General features: G+C 31.0%; 1 protein-coding gene across 5 annotated transcripts in view; it reads left to right on the plus strand.

The window, feature by feature from the left end:
* The window catches only part of Nipbl (NIPBL cohesin loading factor), a 171,156-nt gene that overhangs the window by 133,492 nt on the left and 14,952 nt on the right, over window positions 1-22,712 (plus strand). For all 5 annotated transcript variants that reach the window (XM_005325630.2, XM_040273065.2, XM_078017525.1 and 2 more), the window contains 15 exons: window positions 671-885; window positions 988-1,090; window positions 1,691-1,789; window positions 1,887-2,033; window positions 4,266-4,400; window positions 5,402-5,500; window positions 6,376-6,429; window positions 12,911-13,019; window positions 14,286-14,422; window positions 17,747-17,887; window positions 18,089-18,182; window positions 18,715-18,869; window positions 19,491-19,581; window positions 21,783-21,956; window positions 22,335-22,525. In XM_005325630.2, the coding sequence (XP_005325687.1) occupies window positions 671-885; window positions 988-1,090; window positions 1,691-1,789; window positions 1,887-2,033; window positions 4,266-4,400; window positions 5,402-5,500; window positions 6,376-6,429; window positions 12,911-13,019; window positions 14,286-14,422; window positions 17,747-17,887; window positions 18,089-18,182; window positions 18,715-18,869; window positions 19,491-19,581; window positions 21,783-21,956; window positions 22,335-22,525 (1,944 nt within the window). The remainder of the gene's footprint in view (window positions 1-670; window positions 886-987; window positions 1,091-1,690; window positions 1,790-1,886; window positions 2,034-4,265; window positions 4,401-5,401; window positions 5,501-6,375; window positions 6,430-12,910; window positions 13,020-14,285; window positions 14,423-17,746; window positions 17,888-18,088; window positions 18,183-18,714; window positions 18,870-19,490; window positions 19,582-21,782; window positions 21,957-22,334; window positions 22,526-22,712) is intronic.

Raw genomic sequence — 22,712 nt, forward strand, 5'->3', positions numbered from 1 at the left:
GTATAATCTTTATTTTTATGTAAGTTATATAAACTACCCAAAGTATTCGTATAATAGGCCATGTATAAAATTTGTAAAGTATGTTAAAAGGATGCATATATTGGAGTGTTATGTTTTTGCTGAATGGCTATTCTGCTGAATGAGATTGGAAACCGACACATTATTCAGCCAACTCCTGCAAGTTTTCAATTTGTATTCATAGAACAGATTTATAGGTGTGCCTCTATATTAAACTATTTCAGTGATAACTGGCCTTTGCATTTCTTAGAAAAGTAAAACAAGGTTTGAAAATGCATGGAGTCTTCTACCTTCAGTATTTTATCCATTTATTCTAAATTTTACTAGTTGACCCATAACCTATCTAATCTTACTAATTCATGTGATATGCCTTTGGTTAAGTAATTGATAGTAGTATTTTATATTTCATACAGATGTATTTATTATCTTTTGACCTCATTAGTATAAGTGTTTTATCAAGTCTAACTAGTAAGTTTTCTATTATCCAGGCTATTCCCAATTTTCTATTCTTAAAATTGGATTTTTTATGAAATGAGTTGGTTTACAGTAAACCTGAATAGTTGTATTTCTGCTTGTGAACATTCTAACTTTATTAATGACTGTAAATGTTGTTACTAATTTCATCAAGCTTATCTATCTAATTTCTTTCCAGTTTTCTCGTAAATTCTATATAGCCCAGTGGTTTCGTGACACAACTCTGGAAACAGAGAAAGCAATGAAATCACAAAAAGATGAAGAATCATCTGAAGGAACACATCATGCAAAAGAAATTGAGACAACTGGTCAAATTATGCATCGAGCTGAAAACCGGAAAAAGTTTCTTAGAAGCATTATCAAAACCACACCGTCTCAGTTCAGCACATTAAAGTAAGATCCAAGGAGAAAATGTATTAGATGTATAGATTGCTTTGATACCTATTTACAAAAAAAAAAAAATTAAATTAAAATTTTAATGACTTTTTGTTGCAGGATGAACTCTGACACCGTGGACTATGATGATGCTTGCTTGATTGTTCGATACTTGGCCTCTATGAGGCCGTTTGCCCAGAGCTTTGATATTTATTTGACACAGGTAAACTGGGCCAGAATTCTTTATACAGTGTTGTTGATTTTTTTGATTCTGGATGCTTATGGAGTAGCATATAATATCTACTTATTGTTGAACACAAATATTTCAGAGATTATGGAAATAGGATTTGTTGTAATATTCCATATTTGTTAAGATGCCATTGTTCTACATGTCCTTTTTATATTGGTTGTTTTGTTCTACAGATACCTGCGTATATATCTGTATGAATAGACACAGGGTATAGGTAGTGAGGTTATACAAAATTATTCAGTTGATCAAAATATGTTTGAATGATACTAAATATTCTTTATTAAACTTCACATAACAAGATTTTAGTGTGACTATAGATTCTCAAAAAGGAAACATAACAGTTAGTGTAGTTGAGAATGCTTAGCTGAAAGAGACCCTGAAGTATAGAATGCTACACTTCCAAAATGTACTGATCTTTAAAGTTTGGAATCAGTAAGATAATGAATCTTGTACTCACTTATATACAAATTCAAAGGAGATAAATAATAGATTGTTTTCTTTTGTATGTCTTCATCTATGCTTTGTTAAATCTTATGTCTTAAAATTTGCAAAATGTCAATGTTTGCTTGGCAGATACTTCGAGTTCTTGGTGAAAATGCAATTGCTGTTCGAACAAAAGCCATGAAGTGTTTATCCGAAGTTGTTGCTGTAGACCCCAGTATTCTAGCAAGGGTAAAGAGAGCAAAAATAATTTTCTTCCTCATGTTTTCTAGTGAGATTAAAATATTATCTCTACTTAATATAAATTATAATATCTTTTTTTCATTAGCTTGATATGCAGCGAGGAGTTCATGGACGACTGATGGATAATTCCACTAGTGTTCGAGAAGCAGCAGTAGAATTACTAGGTCGATTTGTCCTTTGTCGACCTCAGCTTGCTGAACAGTATTATGATATGCTGATTGAAAGAATATTGGTATGTTTGTTTTGCCATTTTTATAATGAATGCAATTTTGACTTTAAAATATCACAATTTTAAAACGATAAACTAGAAAAGAGACTCACTTCTTAGTATCATAAAGCAAATCATTGGCAAAAATTGTATTCTTCTTTTCAGTCATGGCAGTTTACAGTGAGTAAATGATAGGAAATGAGATAATTATTTTTGGACAGGAATCTAGAGTAATTATATATTTATACATATGTATGTATATATGTAAACAAGAAGAATTATTTCAGTGAGAGACAATTATAGAACATTGGTATCTGAGAATATTTTTGGATCCTTTATATGTATCTGCATGTTTCCTTAAAGCTAAATTATGGTAAGCTCAGATACCTGCAAGTTAAGCCAGAAAGTTACTTGAGGTTTAAGAATGAACTTAAGGGCTGGGGTTGTGCTCAGAGGTAGAGTGCTCGCCTACCATGCGTGAGGGACTGGTTGACCCTCAGCACCACATAAAAATAAAATATTGTGTCCACTTATAACTAAAGAATAAATTTTTAAACATAAATTTATTTAAAAAAAAAAGAATGAACTTAAGAAATACTGTTCTAAGTTACTCTTTCCTTGCATATCATAGAATTTTCTGGCCCTGAAGGATTTTCCTGGAAAATAAAAGAAAACATTAGCATTCAGAAATGACTATTCTTCTTACCACCCATTGTAGGCACATTGACTTCTTTTTGTATATTCAGCATAGATACATTAATACACTAGATGTGCATATAGTGAAAAGAATTTGTTTTATCATCATTAGTCAAATATCAGAGTATTGTGTAATTGAGCATTATAGAGTAGTTTTCAGCCTCTGCTAGGCATTAATTAATTTTCATTGAATAAAAAAAGGGTAGAAGAATTTTTTCCCTTTTTGTGCCTCACTCTTTCCCAAGAATAAAGGATATAATTAATAGGATTCTCAAATATCTAATGAACTCGGATAGAATTAATCCTAGAAGAATATCCTAAAATGTTTTTAGGACTGCTGAACTGTATATGAGAAATTAAAAATTTATATATTAAGCATCTAGAGTTTGTTATTTATTTTAAAAACTGTTAGGGTTTATTATAAAAACTGTTAGGGTTGAGGTGAGGATGTAGCTCATTGGTAGAGCTCTCACCTGTCATACATAAGGCCCTGGGTTCTATCCAGAATAACACACACACACAAATTTAATATGAAAATGTATAAATTAAAGGAAAATTTAAAAACCCACCTTTCTACTTCACATGTGTTTTTGCTAGATTATTTTAAATTAAATTATAAATTTTTTCCCAAAGATACTTCAACTTGCAATGCCAAAAAATAAAGATATTAAACAAACCCTATCTTACCTAACCAAACTAACACTTTCTAACATCATCTAATAACCAGTTCACATTCACATTTTCCTATTCTTCCCAAAATGAGGTCTTTTCCAGTTTTGTTTTGAGTGTGTGTTTTTTGTTGTTGTTGTTTTTAATGCCTCAGATAGCACATTGCATTTGGAGATCTTAAAATTGAACTCTATTCTCCTACTTTTTTTATACTTTCCCCTTAACTGAATAATTTTAAAGACTAGGAATTTTATTATTTTTCCATGGTTTAATATATAATTTGTCCCTTCTTGCATTTCCTGCAAGCCTAAATTAGGTAGTGTCAAAGGTTTTATTAGTTTCCATTTAAAATTTTTTGTTAATTCTACTATATAGATGCTTCTTCCCTGCCAGACACTGTTCTAAAAGCTTTGTAATTTTTATCCCACTTAACTCTGGAAAGCTTGTATCTAGTACTAAACTATAGAAAATGTTTCGAATATTTATTTTAAAAGTACAGACAATATCATAAGATTATCCATATTTGTAATAACATTAATAAGAAAGCATGTAAAGAGTAAATGTGCCAGGCATAATGATGTACAACTGTAATTCCTGTGGCCCAGGAGGCTAATGCAGGAGAATCTCGAATTCAAAGGCAGCCTCATCAATTTAGCCAGGCCCTGTCTGTAAATAAATTATAAAAAGGGCTGGGGATGTGGCTTAGTGGTTAAGCATCCCCAGTTCAATCCCCAGTACCAAAAATAAAAGAGTAAATGTTTGGACCATGTTTATCATATTAACATATAATGAATGTGATGGTTTGATATATAATTACTAATTTTATCAAATTGCATTCTCCTAAAGCATCCGAAAATTTTCTAACAATTGAAAATACCTTTCTGCTCTTAGGATACTGGTATCAGCGTCAGGAAAAGGGTAATAAAGATTCTAAGAGACATCTGTATTGAACAACCAACATTTCCAAAAATTACAGAAATGTGTGTAAAAATGATTCGCAGAGTCAATGATGAAGAAGGCATAAAGGTAAGATGAAAATTTACTAATATAAAATTTATTTTTCATAAATATTTGAAATAATGCATGTTTATTGCATCTAAATTTTTTTGCTTTAAATATATGCTTTACAAGTGAATCAACATTTTTGGTTTGTTAAGAAAAAGACATATTTGACACTATTTCTTTCTTTGTTACCTGGGATTGAAGCTGAAGTGTTTACCACTAAGCTATTTCCCGATCTTTTCTATTTTTTATTTTGTGACAGGATCTTATTAAGTCTCTGAGGCTGGCATTGAACTTGCAATCCTCCTCCTGCCTCAGCCTCCCAAATCACTGGAATTATAGGTGTGCACTCCATGCAATCTGCTTAAGTAAATACTTTATTAAAATTTTAATCCTAAATTGTAATTTCCATATATACATACACACACACACACGCATACACTTATAATCATTTATTTGTCCCTAGTTTTTTAAGTTGAGCAAGTACTGTAAAAATGTCTCTCTTAAAATGCAGTAAAAATAGCCAGAGATTGTGGTTCATGCCTGTAATCCCAGTGACTCAGGAAGCTGAGGCAGGAGGATCACAAGTTTAAAGTCAGCCACAGCAATTTAGTGAGGCCCTAAGCAATTTAGCGAGACACTGTCTCAAAATTTAAGAAAAATGAAAAGGCTGGGGATGTGGATCAGTGGTTAAGCAACCCTGGATTCAGTCCTTGTAGCCAAAAAAAAGGGCAAAGAAATACTTTTTGTTGTATCAAAAATATTTGTTTACTAAGCATAGGTTCTAGGCTAGGCATAATATCACCAAATTATTTAAAATTTGGGTGATATTAAATTTACCAAAATGAAAAGTTTATAATTTCAAAAAATTAGTGGTGATTTTAATTATAAGGAAATTCATACCAGAAACTTTTGGGAATTTTGTTTTGGCTAAATAGGCTTTGTGTTGGACCTAATGAGAATTTGAAGTTGAAAATTTGCCAAATTTGTTGTAGTTACTTAATTTGAAATTTGTTTTCTTCTAGAAATTAGTAAATGAAACATTCCAAAAACTCTGGTTTACTCCAACTCCACACAATGACAAAGAAGCAATGACAAGGAAAATTTTAAACATCACTGATGTGGTAAGAAGGATAAACAAGTGTGTGGTCACTGTGAGTCCAAACCTAACTGAGACCCATTGTATCTTATGAAGGGGGGAGAGAAATGTGATGAGATATTTGGTTTTAATCTTTACATGTAGTACTACTTCCTACATATTTTTGAAGTTTCTCAACAGACACAAGTAAGATTGAAATTGATGTCTTACAAATGCCACAACTTCTTGGCATTTGTTAGTGTAAGCTCTTATTGATCATCTTCTTGTCTTCCAACAGTTGAAATCAGAGAGAGAAAAAAGAAGAATAGATATAGTAGGCAAGGGACAGCAACATACAATTCAGAAAATATGAAGTCAGTTTAGCTTCATTTTGGTTTTTAAGCTATAATTTTTGACCCCAAATTTGTTCATGTTTTGAATATAAGAAATTTTATATACTCAGTATTTATATTTTGAATATAAGAGATTTTTTATGCTCAGTTACATGATCATCTACATTTTCACTGATACCTTTAAACCTACCATAAAGAAGGTTAAGAAACAAATATCTTTATTTTTATTGTTTTAGACCTTACAGATTTTTCTGATAGAATGCACTTTAAGTTATTATACAAAATTTAGTTCCATATTAATCCTCAATATATTAAATTAATTGATTGCTTTGGAATAAAATTCTGTAACATTGGCAAATGTTTAAATTAAAAGATAGTTTAACTAAAGTATGATGTTTGGTTTTTTTGTTTGTTTGTTTGTTTTTTTTGTGGTGTTGGAAATCAAAACCTAGGGCCGTGAGCATGTTAGGCAAGCTCTACCCTAAGATACATCCCCAGCCCCCAAAAGTATGTTTTTTTAAAATAAATTTCTAACTTTGATAGTTTCACCATCAATTATTTCCCCCAGGTTGCAGCATGCAGAGATACTGGATATGACTGGTTTGAACAACTTCTTCAAAATGTGAGTATTATTTTGACTTCTGATGATATGAAATTTATATAAGGTGGTTCTAAACAGACTTTATAATCTTAAAAAATTCTTTTTTAGTTATTTTGTTAAATATTTGTCTTTTGATGGGAGACATTTATTTCAGTATGCTAGGCTGAATGTTTTTAATTTCCCTAGGATATGATCCATTATTCCATTGCCTGTTTTTGAACCACTAATGAAAATTCTTTATTTCTGTCTTTTGAGATTATATATTTTTTCTTATCCCTTTAATTAATAATAGACATAATATATACAAATAGATATACAGATTGCCTGTGTTACTTGTTATATTATAAAATCCATAGAATTTCCTTTAGTGGTGTAGATATAACAAAAATTTGTTTTGTGAATGAAAATGTTTCTCTAATAATTTTAAATTTTTTAATTTCAGAAACTTTCAAATAAAAATATTCATCACTCAGCTTCAAAAGTTAGCATTTTTTCAGTCTTGTTTTATCTATCCTCTCATTTTTTCTCTTTCTTCCTTTCTCTTTCTTTTTTAATTTTACCCTCCTGTAATAATTTTTAAACAAATCTCAAGCTTTATATTTATTCCAACCATAAACATACAATACTAACTCTAACAGGTAATGACTTTGAGCAGGGAGTGTCATCTCTATCAAAGTAAATTGTATATTGTTTCCCATTACCTAATATCTATAAAATGCTCACATTTCTTCAACTATCTCAATGTATATTTTTAGTTAATTGACAATGGGTTCTTTTTTATATAGCTTTAAGATTTTTTTTAATAAATATTTTTTGTTGTAGTTGACACAATATTCTTCTTTCCTTTCCTTTCCTTTCCTTTCCTTTCCTTTCCTTTCCCTCTTTCTTTCCTTTTTTCTTTTTCTTTTTTTCTTCTTTCCTTCCTTATATGTGGTGCTGAGGATCGAATCCAAGACCTCGCATGTGCTAGGATAGTGCTCCACTGCTGAGCCCCAGCCCCAGCCCTCAAGATTTCTTAATAATAGTTGATCCCTTTCCTCTTTAGTTTTTTTTTTTTAATGCCATTTGTGTTATTGTAGATTGGCCCACATTCTGTATTTTGTAGATCTCATCTAATGTCTTTGAAGTTGTTTCTATATCTAACATTTTTCCTATAAACACTGGGTTAGATCTAGAGGCTTAAATAAAATTGAAGTTCAGTGTTTAGGATAAGGACACAAATACTTCACAGACAGTGGTGAATATTATTGCATCACATCAAAAAGCACATAATATCTAGGCCTGTCCTTAGTGATTGATCTTTGAGTTTAGGTGTTGTCAGTGTGATGCATTATATAAGTCTCTCAGACTGGTTTTTATGATAATTATCTAGACTCAATATTTCTTTCATTCTTAATGTATTAATTAGGTGGAACTTTTCTTTAAAAATAATTTTTTAGGCCAGGTACAGTGGTGTACACCTGTAATTTCAGCCGCTCAGGAGGCTGAGTCAGGAGGATCATTTAAATTTAAGGCCAGCCTCAGCAACTTAGCAAAACCCTTTCTCAGAATAAAAACTAAAAAGACTGAGGATGTACATTTTTAAGTGCCCCTATATTTAATTCCCTGTCCAAAAAGCAAAAAAAGAGAATTTAAAATTTTTAAGTTTTATTCCTGATTAACTATCTGGTTACTGTGAAATACAATTTGTACAGAAAATGCTTGATTATTTTATACTGTCAATTTTCAGAATGAGTTTTATCAACATTCAGAGGTGACTGTTGAGTTTTGTTCATTTTTTAATCAGTGTGAACTAATAGATTATGTATGTTATATATTTTATTGCAATCATGATTTGTTTTGAATCTCAAATTCTCCCATCTTTTTCTAGTAGTAGTCTGTTTAGGTTAGTCCTGTATACTTTTTTTTTTTTTTTTTTTGTAAATTGGAATGGTATGGGATTTGAATGTAGGAGCTTACACACAAAGAATTAAATGTACCTATAAGAAATTACATTATTTGGGATTATTTAAAAGAATCTAAAATAATATCACTGAATTAGAGCTGTGTATTGTGGGCAAGTTAGAAGGGGAAATGTCCATCCAGATTCATGATCTTTTAACAGTGGTAGTTTTATTCTTACATTTTTTGTATCTTTGCTCTACAATCCTATTTAATTAGATAACTAATTGTCCATTCAATTCATGCCTCCTATACTTTCTTACTTTTAGTTTCTACCAGCAATTTAGTTTCCAATAACATTCTTACTTTGTGATCTAATTTCTTAAACAAGCAGAGTTTGATTTGATGAAAGAAGTAAAGCTGAAAAATATTTATGCAAATACATGTGACAGACATAATCACCCTTAGTAATTTTAACAATATGTATGCATAAGTTTTAAGAGAAGCTAGAAAGAATAAAACAATGGACTGTTAAAGTTATTGGAAATTCTTGAATATTATGTTCACACATATATATACATTCTACTCAGTACAGTTTCATATATTTCTAGTTTTTGTTTTTGGGTTGTGTTCATTTCTTGTAGATCAGTGGTTTTCCATTTATGGAATTAACTTCTTAGGGAACCATGAAGTACTACACTAAATAGCTTGAAATTCATATATGTACCAAGTTCTGCCCATTGACTAAATGTTTATGTTACAATATCACTTTTAAAAGATCTGTGGAGTAGACAAAGGGAAATATAGAGAAGGGAGGAGGAATGGAATTAGGAAACACAGTGAAATGAATCTGACCTAACATTCCTATGTACAAATATGAATAAACCCCAGTAATTATAGGGCTGGGGTTGTGGCTCAGCGGTGGAGCGCTTGCCTAGCATGGGTTCTAACCTTAGCACCAAATAAAAATAAATAAATAAAGTAAAGATACTGTATCCAACTATAACTAAAAAATAAATTTAAAAAATAATTATAAGTAAATAGCAGAAAGATCAGTAGAGGAAAGGGAGAAGAAGTATTGGGGACTAAATTAGAGCAAATTATATTTCATACTTTTGTAATTATGTCAAATGAAATCTATTGTCTTGTATAACTAAAAACAAAATCAAGAAAATAAATGTAAAATAAAATATCACTTTTAAATATATGGAGCTAGCTGGGCCCAGTGGTGCACACCTGTAATCCCTAGGGAGACAAAGACAGAAGTATTATGAATTCAGAGGCAGCCTCTGCAACTTGATGAGACCCTCTCTCTAAATAAAACATAAAAAGGGCTGGAGATGAGGCTCAGTGGTTAAGGGTCTCTGAGTTCAATCCTCAGTATTAAAAAAAAAAAAAAGTATGAAGGTATCATTTCCTTTAAAACCTTAAATGAAAAAAAATAAAAATTTTAAATGAATGAAGTCATATTTGAGTTTTGTGCCATAGTTAAGTAATACATGAAAGAATAACTTATAAAGGTTCCCTTTTTTTTAATATTTTTAGTTGTAGATAAACACAATAGCTTTATTTTATTTATTTATTTTTATGTGGTGCTGAGGATTGAACCCAGTGCCTCATACATGTGAGGCAAGCACTCTACCAATGAGCCACAACCCCAGCCCTCACATATTTTTATTTCTAAAAAAAATTCAAATTAGTTTAACCATTACCATATGTTTAGTACTTTCCTAAGAAGCTCTACATTAACAGCCTTCAAAAGGTACTATCATTGCCCTTTGATAGGTACACTAAAACTGAATTGATTTTTATAGTCCTATTTATTTTAATTAGCTTATAATCCAAAACTGGTCAATTTTTAGTGTATGAAGAAAATTCACACAATGAAAAAAATAAGGATGGTCCCATGTTTTCTCTCTTTCTGGGTAACATGATCCATAGTATGGTCCTCTTGAAGTTTACAGTTAAACACTACCTCTGTCGACCAGTAAATGAATAAATTAACTGTGATGATTCTATACAATGTAATAGTACTCTGCATCAGAAAGAAACCAGAATATTAATACATATATCATAAATGACCAATGAAATATTATGCAGAATGAAATTAGACTTACTGAGGTGTGTATGTCATTATTCCATTTATATAAAATTATATAACAGACCAAACTATTTGTGTTAGAAAAATTCAGATTAATGATTGAAGAGAGTTGGAGATTGGGAAAGAACATGAGGGAGCTTTCAGGGATTATTTATAGTAATGCTGTATGTCAGTGTTACTAATTGGTGCATCATTATTACCTGAGGAATTCTTAGAAGTGTAAATTCTCATGCCCTTTCCCAGATTTAATGAATCAGTAACTCTGAGGTTAGGGCCCATCATTCTATACTTCAATAATCTCTCCGAATGATGCTGATGAAGGGTAAAAACTGAGATCTCTATTCTCTATCTTGGTGTAGGGGTTTGTGAGGTATAATGGTGAATCTGACAAAGTGAGCAAAGAAGATTTACCCATTTTATTACATATACATTTTATCTTGGAGGGAAAAGAGGGGCATATACTAGTAGTTTGCAAATTACTTTGAAATGCATCAAAAGTAAAATAGAAGGTACTGCAGATATAGCTCAGTGATAGAGTATGTGTTTAATAAAATATTAATGGTATAAAATCTAAAGGGTAAGTTGAGTGTATTCATGGTGAAAGAATTTTTTAACTTATTTGTATGCTCAAAATTTTCATAATAAAATATTACTGGGAAGTACCTAAATCATTTGGTATGTTGGTACCTTTAAAATATTTTTAGCTAGGAAAAATACTGTATTAGAACATTTTATGTACCTTAATTAGTATATTGTGAGTGCACAGCTAGTATACATGCATGTGATTAAAAGAAATGATCATTTCCAAGGATATAAAAAAAGTTAATAAAATTTAATACCTCTGAGTAATAAATTATAATAAAATATGAATTCATTAATTTGACAGAGAATAAACTATAAAACCTAAAATAAAAATAATGCAAAATGAGGAACTGTTAAGGGATTTTATCAAAATCAAGAATACAAAATATTCATCATGTGGCTGTGGTTATAGTTCAGCAGTAGAGCTCTTGCCTCTCACGTGTAAGGCACTGGATATGATCCTTAGCACCACATAAAAAGTAAATAAAAGATATTTTTAAAAAATATTTATCTTTTATGCCAAGATGATCATAAAGTGTACGTGGAAATGTAAAGGCAAACAAAAACAACTAAGCTATTGTTAGAACTTATTTTTAAAGATAAAGTAAATGAAGATATAACAATAATAAATAGATCAATACTAAACATACCAGTAGAACAAGATAGCCTAGACCTACATTTGCTATTAAGATGTGGCAGTGCAGATTACGGAAGAAATGAGGTTGGAGCATTTGACTATTCATCAGATTTTTTTTTTAATCGATTCTACTTGAATTCAAAAATCAACTCCATATAGATTTTTAAAAAAAAAACTTTGAAATTTTTAAGCAGAAAATAATCGGTGAGTACATTTTTTTTAACCTTTGTGTAGGGAATGATTTAAAGAAGTCACAAAAAAACTGAACCTTAAAAGACAGAGAAGTTTCACTGTCTTAAAATGAAGAACATTTTTAAATCAAAAGACATCTTAAAGGGAGAAGACAAGTCACAGAGAAAATATACTCGACATACAATAACCACCAAAGAATTAATATTAACAATCTATGTAGAATTTCTTTGTTTACAAGCAACGTAAGAGTCCTAGTAGGATAATAGGTAAAAGGCTTAAACTGTGTTTCATAGGAGAAAAAAAAAAAAAAAGGTTTAAACTTGTGCTGTTGCAAACTAGCTACATGCATTTTTGAAAAGTTAATTTGTAATTTTACTTAATTTTTACTTAATTTTAGTTCCTCAATACCACTAAACAGTGTTTAAAAGCCACTTATGACTTATGGCAAACATATTGGATAAGTTTCTTAACAGATATAGAACATTTGCATTATTGCATAAAGTTATAATCTGACATTACTGAAATTCTTAATAGAAATAAAATATAAATTTTGATTCCTTTAATATCTCCAGAATTGTTTTAACTAATCATTATTAGCAAAACAGATATACCTTAATGATTTTTCCTTGGATCTATCATAAAAGATTCGATTAATGCCATTAACTTAGAAGTGATCTCTATTTTCATCTCATTATTCATAGTATTTTTAGCATTTTTTATAAATGATTTAGTAGAAGATAATAGAAGAAATTATTTTGTGTTTGCCAAATTTGAGATGTAATCACATACAGATACAGTTATTAATTCTTTAAAATAATTAATACCGAATGATATTCTTTGTTTGGGGTTGGAGTAACAGAGAGACGGAATATCTCATATTCTACTTCAGGTCCAACACACAACATAATAAAATCGTTTGAAAGTATTTGTAAATTATTGGTTTATATTTTTAAACATGTCATATATTTTTGTTATTAATTTGACTTTCAATATTTGTTAATGACAAATTGAAAAGCATATTACTTACAGACACGTTTAATGTGTTTATTATTATTGCCTAATGAATAATTATCCTGGGATTTTTTTTTTATATATATATACATATATAGTTGTTGAAGTCCGAAGAGGATTCCTCATATAAACCTGTGAAGAAAGCTTGTACTCAACTTGTTGATAACCTAGTTGAGCACATTCTTAAATATGAGGAATCTCTAGCTGGTAAGACATTTTATCTATTGGTCCTTAAGTTTGATATTATAAGATATTTTAAAATACTTTGGACACATTTCTCATCTTTACCTCTGATTCTGCTTGCCTAATAATTATCTACTTTACTTTTCAGTGAAGTTTCTTTTTATTGTATAAATATCTGTTTAATGATGCATTCTACATTATATTTTTAGAGATGACTAAAATTATCTAGCACAATATAGTGAAAACGTAAGCCTCATCTCTTCTACATATCTTTCAGTCCAGGGTCTCAAATGTATTTAGGTAATGGTACTTATCACAAAACTATTTGATATCTTTTAAATCACATAAAATTTTCTCTCAAATGAAATTATTTTACTATTTTGTATTATCTATCACACTATTTATTAGTTACAAATCTGAAATTTTCATCAGTTAATAATTATAGAAAAATACGAAAGTCATAATTGATACCTATTAGCTGAAAGCATGTAAGATAAACGTTATTTTCCATCTCCTAAAGCACATTAAGGAGAAAGAACAATTAGCCTCAGTCATTCTTCATGCTGGGGACAGATAAGTGTCTTAACAGAGATACCATTTGTGACACCTAAGGAAATTGTTGATAATTCTTAATATTTTTATAGCATTTTTTTCTTCAATTTTTTCCCATTTTCCATGTGTACCTTTTTTTCCCTTTTATCTCCTTGTTCTGTTTTTTATTCTGGTTTTCTTCATCCTAGATTTTAACGGTGATACTGATGTCCTGTCCGTTCTTGTTAAAATTTGCTAATTCCCTCCAAAAATTAGTTTCCTATGAACTATTGAATCTCCTAATTAGTATCATTTTCTTCCCACCTGAAGAGCATTTTTTTAACATCACTTTTATTTTTTAACATTTTTCAACTAGAGCAGCATCCCTTTTTTTCCCCCAGTATCCCTTAAAAACAGTATCACCTTAGCTAAATTGTTTTTGTTCCTCTTTATACCACATTTATTCCCAAAAACCCATCCTTGAACTTCCCAACTTCCATTTTACTTTTTTAACTTTAGTCCTATCCTCTTAGTGTGAAACTTGCCTTACATAGTGATGTCTCTTTGTCCTTTATCTTCAGTGTATTTAATTTCTATAACAGAAAAAAAATGCAGAATAGTATCATAAGAAATGCTACTCTATTGTATTGAGACTATCCTGAATCTATTTAAGGGATAGTATTGAATAATTGAAATAATATTCTGTATTATTTCCTCTGCTTTGTCATATTTTAGTGTTTTATTTCTCTGTTTTTTCAGACTCTGACAATAAAGGTGTGAATTCTGGAAGATTGGTAGCTTGCATAACCACTTTATTCTTATTCAGCAAAATAAGACCACAACTCATGGTTAAACATGCCATGACTATGCAACCATACCTTACCACTAAGTGTAGTGTAAGTATAATGTTATCTTAATGTTCTTTCTTACGTTAAACTTCCAAGTATTTTAAATTTAGAATTCACATTTGTTACCACATTCTCACTGACAGATCAACTTTTTTTTTTTTAAATGTACATTCTAATATTTGTAGCAAGTATATTTTAAATAAAATTTAGGCTTCATTTCTCTGTAAGTTCCTCAAGATAAATCCTCAATAATTACTTAATACATGCAGCTATTATTAAAACCGCAAAGGTGAATGATGCAGAGTTCCTGTCTTTGAGAAACTTATTATCTTTTGGATTCTGAGTTTGCTTTTCCTTTGTTTGTCATTTAGAATATATTTATATTAATCATTTTTATAGCAGAAGTATATTGAATATGGTAGATCTAGTATCACACCAGAAATATTAGACTAATTATATTAGATATTAATGTTGATACTTTAGATCAACATTAACGTATACGGTTTTCCAAAATAAGATCCAGAAATTAAAATTGAAGTAAAGCAATTTAGCAAATAAATTGAGATTTTTAAAAATATATATATAAGACAGCATTGTGGATGTGTTTGTTATCTGTTACAAATGCTAAATTTAAAAATACTAAAATAAGTTCAACATACTATGTTTTCAGTATTTCTAAGGAGCTAATTGTAACTGTTTCTCTACTATATTCGTTTTTCTTTGCTGCTGTTTTAACTAATCTGAATTATAAGTGAATGTGAAAACCTCAGAATTTGATTATTTTGAGGACTTAGGAGAGTATCAGAGGATAAAAAATACATTAAAAACAACATATATTACTTCTGAGATACTAGTTCTATCTTTATGTCTTGTATTAAGTCAGAAATAAATTGGTTAATATGTAATCTGACTAGTAATAGCTCATATTTATTAAACACAATTATTAGGCACTTCCAAGAATTTTGCATGCATTGTCTCATTTGCTTGTTAAAATGGCACTATTTTATCCTAGTTTTACAAATTAGGAGACTAAAGTTTAGACGATATAAATAAGTTACCTAATGTCACATAGCTCCCCAGTCCCAATGTTAGAATTTAGTTCTATGTCTGTCTCCCTCTATCTAGAGTCTGGACTATAATGTAAATGTCCTTGCATGATTTTTAAGGTTTTTGGTTTTATTTTTGTGTGTGTGTGTTTTGTTTGTTTGGGGTACTGGGGATTGAAACCAGGGGCATTTTACCACTGAACTTCATCCCCAGCCCTTTCTATTTTATTATTTTGAAGACAGTTCTCACTAAGTTGGCTTCATCCCCAGCCCTTTCTATTTTATTATTTTGAGGACAGTTCTCACTAAGTTGCTGAGGCTGGTCTTGAACATGCCATCCCGAGCTGCTGGGATTACAGGTGTGCACTACTCGGCCCAGCTATAACACTATTCATATATATTTAAGCACTTCTGCTTTTATTCCAATGGGATGGATTTTTAGGACTGGACTTGCTAGGCAGAGAATGCAGATTTTTTTTTTTTTTTTTTTTTTAGTTTCTGACTTTTGAATAGATCTTACCAGATTGCTGGGGGTATGTTTTATACAACCTTTTTCGAAATCTATATGTGACCATTAATGTCATTAATTTTGTGTGCTTTACCAGTCTAACAGATGTAAAGAAATACTTCATTGTTGCTTCAGTTGTTTTCTCTGACCTCCAAGAAAGTTAAGCAATTTTCATAATATTGAGCAGATATTTTTTGGTAAATTCACTATTCATATCATTGGCTCATTTTACCTTTGAATTATGGGCCCTTTTTCAGATTTTGAAAGCTCTTTAAATATATAGCTGTTAAACCACCTTATATTATATTCATTTCAAATACATTTTTCTTATATTCTGCTGCTCTTTTATTTCATGATCTCCTTCATTATTTAAGGTTCTTTTCTAGATTTTTAAGATATTTCATTTACCTGGTTTTTCAGCCTGGTATTTAAACAAGTTTCAGAAAATACTGCTACTGCTTTTTATTTTCTTTTAAGTAAAATGTTAACAGTGGATCTCAAATTTATCTTACCCAACAAAAACTCTTAATTAATCCTCTTTTGCTTTAAGGAGTTAGGAGCGAGAGAAAAGGAAATGACAGAATTCCTGTGTTACTTAGAACATAGTATTCTTTTTTTCCACCCCCCAATGTATTTATTTAGTCCTGTGGGAATCCTGAAGAATGAATGCAAGGTAGGAAAGTTTTTAACCAGTGATATAGTAAGCTCAAAAAGTCCAGATGAAGGTCGGTAATCAGTTGCTAAAAACAAGGAATGGTAGCTTGGCTAGATTAAAAGCATACATTAAAAACCTCACTCCACAAAAAAAAAAAGTAACTTTGGTTATCTTTAAGAGACTTTATCATAATCCTTAGTACATTCTTCAATTTTTGTCTTAACATTCTACCAGTTTTTAAAAACATATTTGGTATTTTTTTTTAATCAAAGATTTAAATTTAAAATAAAGAAGACTTATGCCTAGTTTTAGGGTTGTATTTTGTCTTTTTTTTTTGTACCAGGGATTGAACCTCAGGGGCATTTGGCCACTGAGTCACATCCCCAGCTCTATTTTGTATTTTATTTAGAGACAGGGTCTCACTGAGTTGCTTAGCACCTCACCATTGCTGAGGCTGGCTTTAAACTCTCGATTCTTCTGTCTCAGCCTCCCAAGCTGCTGGGATTACAAGCGTGCACCACCACACCTAGATGGGGTTGTACATTTTTCATCACAAAGTTTAACACAGGATTAACACAGGATTTACCATTCTCAGCACTATTGACAGAGCAGGATTATTCATTGTTGTTAGAGATTCCAGTATTCTTTGCATCATAGGATGTTTAGCAGCATCCCTGACCTCTGTTCACAGATGGGACCATCTGTGCTCCCATCATGACAAGCAAAAATATCTGTAGACATTGCTAGATACTCCTCAGTAGTCAGTGGAGAGCCATCTCATCCCATTGAAAACTACTTGGTTAACATACCCCAGTTTGAAAAATACTAATCTTAAAAATATACCAGTCTTTGTAAAATGTTCTGCTAATGCTTAAATAACTTTTGTTTAGCATTAACTTGTCTTTCCTTTTAGGAAAAAAAATAACTTTAGCAATGTAATTAAGTGACCCCAGGTTCACATGGTAGGTTAGTGTTAGAGCTGGAATCCAGATTTTTTTCTTCTTGTTACTCTTCCTTCCATACAAACTCTTTTCTAGGTAGACCTTTTTATTTTTAACTGAAATTTTATATACATATGTCCCATAAATGCCTCCAAATACATAAATTTGTATTTAGTTTCATTTTAGATTTTGGATATTTATATATTAATTTTGTTCTTATAGACACAAAATGATTTCATGGTTATCTGCAATGTTGCAAAAATCCTAGAACTAGTTGTACCACTGATGGAGCATCCAAGTGAAACTTTCCTTGCCACTATTGAAGAAGATCTAATGAAGCTTATCATCAAATATGGCATGACTGTAAGATCCGGTTTACCACCTCTGTATTAATTGATATATAATTTGCAGATGATAACTTATAAAGTATTATTGTGTCAGATTAAGTTCCAATGTATTTTATTATATTTTTAAAGCAAATATATATGAAGGATAAAATTAATAGTACATTTTAACTTCATCTTTAACTTTTACCTAAACAGTAACACTTTATTTATCTTTTAGGTAGTGCAGCATTGTGTGAGCTGTCTTGGAGCTGTTGTTAATAAAGTAACACAAAATTTTAAATTTGTGTGGGCCTGTTTCAATAGATACTATGGTACGTTCAATGCCTGAGCTTTAAAATTATTCTGCTAGGTTCTGAAGTGTGTCTAATTCATTTTTAATAGAATTGATAAAGGGTAGCATCAAGAGAATTATAACCAGTGTGGTTTTCCTCCATAGTCCACAATCAGAATCCTCTGTCTGAACATGGTGTAGAGTCACACTGGTATCGTAATCATACACGTATATAGGGTAATAATGTCCATCTCATTCTACCGTCCTTCCCATCCCCCCACCCTATCCCCTCTATTATCTTTTGTATTCCTTTAAAACTCCTCTATTATTCAGAAACTTGTCTCCTTACAAATAAAGGCTAATAAGTTTTCTGTCTACTATGTAAAGTAGAATTTAAATATTTCTTCCTACATTAATTATTTTACCCTTTAAGAAATGTACCTATATTTTTAGACATATATAATTATTGGAACCTTTACTAAAAACTAATTGTAATTCTTTAGTAATTATTTGAACCTCATGGTTTAACTATAATGGGTTTATTGCAAATAAATATTACTTATCTTCATTAGGTGCCATTTCAAAATTAAAAAGTCAACACCAAGAAGACCCAAATAACACTTCACTTCTAACAAATAAGCCAGCACTTCTTAGATCCCTTTTTACTGTTGGAGCACTGTGTCGGCATTTTGATTTTGACCTAGAGGATTTTAAAGGCAACAGTAAGGTAAAAATCATAATATTATCATTGTGCTGTAAAATAGTCCTGTGTGGCCATGTGAGCTGAGAATGACTATAGCGATAATGGATGAAGGCAGCATTAGAGCAGTCAGGTTAATGAGAATTCTGAAAACAGCACTACTCAAAGCATGGTCCTCAGACTTGTTTCTGATCCATAAACTGTTTATTATTGGTCTATGACGAGTTTTGAAGTTTCCACCATCATCTATATCAGCTCTTTAATAGTCACACTATTTAGATCAGTACTTTCCCAAACCCCTCCATTTTCTCAATGAATGGAGCAGTGCATTGATTTACATCCCAACACAAGCCCTTTGTCACAATCTGATACTTTGAATGTGACTATTCTAAAATAAATGGAATTGGGTTTTATTTGTTTTGCGGTGTTGGCAGTTGAACCCAGGGCCTTTGTGCAAGTAGGCAAGCACTCTACCACTGTCCTCAACCCAGTTTCTTTATTTTAAAATTTACGAGTGGAAATGCTCATTGTTTTAAATTTCACATGTGGAAATGCTCATTGTTTCTAGGCCTTTTTTGGGGCGGGGGTAACTAAAAATTGATCTAAATTACTCCTTTTGAATACTTTAATGTGATTTCCCCCCCTTAGGTTAACATAAAGGACAAAGTACTTGAACTGTTAATGTATTTTACAAAACATTCAGATGAAGAAGTACAAACAAAAGCCATCATTGGTCTAGGTAAGTTCAGACTAAATTTATTTATAGCTTTTAGCTCTTTTAAAAGTGGAGTAAATTTTTGAATATTGTGAATCTAAATTGTTAAGTTTATTTAAATATGTTTCTACTGGCAATGTTGGTATGTAGAAGGAAGGACTGGGGTTTAAAACACCTGGATTTCATTCATGCCTCAGCCAGTGACTTTGAGTGACCTTGAGAAAGCCACTTAATTTCTCAGTTCACCAGTCTCTTCATTAGTATAATAGAGGTAACTTACTGTGTCCCACCAGTACTTCCTAGGGTGTCTTAGAATATTCAGCCAGGTTCAGTGACACCTGTAATCCCTGCAACTCAGGAGGCTAAGGCAGGAGGATCTCAAGTTCAAGGCCACCCTTGGCAACTAGGAGAACTTTTTTCAAAATACAAAATAAAGATGGCTGGATGTGGCTCAGTGGTAGACTGCCCCTGGGTGCAATGCCCAGTATAAAGGAAAAATAAAAAACATTCATTATAGCACTTTTGATAAAGAAAGATAGCATATAGAAACTTGGTGCTATTTGCATACCTTTTGTTATTTTTCATTGCAAAATTTTCTCATTACACATAACTACCACTAAAGATTAAAACACTGGGCAGTATACATAGCCTTATATAGAAACACATGGTAACCAACCCAAGAGGAACAATTTGTCTACATACTTTTTTCATGTCATTTTTTCAGGAGCATTGGTATAATAAAAATGTGTTCTGCCAACAGGTCTATATGGCTTACTGGAAAGAAATTAGAATATAAGAAATAAGAGAATAGTACTAAATCACCTAAATTGAATAATCTTTAAAAATATGAAGTATAAAACTTTCTTGCCTTAATTAAACATGTAATAAATTTTCTTTCTCTATAATGTAAAATACAAGTATAAGAAGAGCAGTTTGTCCAGTTTTGGGGTTTTGTTTTTACTGTTTTATGCAAATTGATATAAAGCTACCCAGTAAGTTTTAAAAATTATTTTTATCTATTTGGAAATGATATTTTGGTAGCATTGTCAAGGTTTATAATTTAACTCATATGCATGGGTAGTCATTTGAATTAGTCTTTTGACAAAAGTTAATAATAAAAAGATTCTGAGTTACCTACACCTTTAAATTTTGTTCATAATATCTGTAAACAAACTTAAATCTTATTACCTTATAATTCTTCTATTCCTTCCAGAAAATTATTTATAGCAAGTATAGTGAAAATCCAAACATCATTTACTAGGAAGTTAAATTGATGTAATATTGCCTTTAAGCCAGTGAATATCATTAAATATTCAGTTTGAATATAGGTAACATGGAATGGCAAAAACCATTGTTACAGCTAATTCAGAGAACAAATAAAATTTTAACTTAAAGAAGTAATACTATCCAAAAAATTGAACCTCTAGACAAATTAATAAGACATCTTTCTTACCTGGGCCATAGTTATCCTATGTCTGATCACTCCATGCTTTGAGTTCATTTGGGTTTTTGGCATCAATTCTTGGCGTCTTCAAGGATCATCTTTTTTTTTCTCAAATATTTATGTATTAACATTGATAATATTCTTTTGCTATTTATTAGTGGTTATAGAATTCAGCATTGTGGCCTCGTGTTAATTCCATATGAGAAATAAATGGAAGATATTTTTAACTCTAGTTAAATTTAGAAGTTTTTCTGTTTCATAAAATGGATCTATTTCAATATATTTTTAAAATAATTTCAATGTGATGCCTTCTGCTAGGGATCTGAAAAATGTTTGCAGACATGACTTCTTAAATCCTGAAAACATCCCTTTGAGGTAGGCGGGTGGTAAATATTATTGTCCCCATTTTACAGATGGAGAATTGAGGCACAGAGAGATTGTATGACTCACCCAGGGTCACAATACAAGTCAGTGGTGGAGCCAGGAATAGAACCCAAGACTCCTGACTCCTAATCCACTCCCCTAGCCACTAGGCCCTGCTCCCTCCTCAAGGTTTCCTCTTGTGTGAAATTCTCCTTTGAAATGCAATTTCTTGTTTTTAATTCATGGGGAAAGAAGTACCTGCTCTAATACTGCTCTAGGTAAGGCCACCAGCATATTCTTCCAGTCATTCTAAGTTTTAAATTTTTGAAATAAGGAGCTTTTTATATAATTTAATATTTTCAGTAAATGTCATGTTTAATAGGAACATATGAAGAGTTTTTCCCCCCCTCTTTCTTAGGATTTGCCTTTATTCAACATCCAAGTCTAATGTTTGAGCAAGAAGTGAAGAATCTGTATAATAATATTTTATCTGATAAGAACTCCTCAGTAAACTTAAAAATACAAGTGTTAAAAAACCTCCAGACCTACCTACAAGAAGAAGATACACGTATGCAGCAAGCAGATAGAGACTGTAAGTGAAAATATATTCTTAAATTTCACAGTTTAGTTACAGTTACAATATTCTGTAACTCATTTTCTTTAATCCAGATATCTAAATTTCCTTATATATTAGATGAAGGAATTTAATTAATTAAGTAGGAGTCCTTGAGCTGAATTCGTATCTAGACCTTGGGATATTTTTAAAATTCCTAAAATAGTTGTAATGTTTGGATATATACAAACCTTAATATGTTGAAACAAGAGAAGGAATTACAGTTCTCAGTGGGGTCTCAAAAGAGCCTCTGACACAAGGAATAAAACATTTTGAGGTTTGAGTTGTAGCCTTAGTTTATAGCTAGTAAAGTCAGTATGCTCTTACTCTGTGTTTTCCATTTGCTTCCTTTTTTAGGGAAGAAAGTTGCAAAACAGGAAGACTTAAAAGAAATGGGTGATGTTTCCTCAGGGATGAGTAGTTCCATCATGCAACTTTACCTCAAACAGGTGCTTGAGGCGTTTTTTCACACCCAGTCAAGTGTACGCCACTTTGCCCTAAATGTCATTGCTTTGACTCTAAACCAAGGTCTTATTCATCCAGTTCAGGTAAGCAAGTTTCAAAGTAGTAGCACTACTAAAGAGCCACTTTGTCATTTGATGACATTGTGATTAGAGAATTAAGTAGTTTTTGATTCCTCTTAATCTTTAATTTCTTTTTCTAAACTCTTCTTTTGTTTTTTTTAAGAGTTAGAGTCTTGCTATATTACCCAGGCTCTCCTCACATTCTTGGATT

The sequence above is a fragment of the Ictidomys tridecemlineatus genome, chromosome 1 (assembly GCF_052094955.1).
Source record: "Ictidomys tridecemlineatus isolate mIctTri1 chromosome 1, mIctTri1.hap1, whole genome shotgun sequence".
In the NCBI taxonomy this organism is placed as follows: domain Eukaryota; kingdom Metazoa; phylum Chordata; class Mammalia; order Rodentia; family Sciuridae; genus Ictidomys; species Ictidomys tridecemlineatus.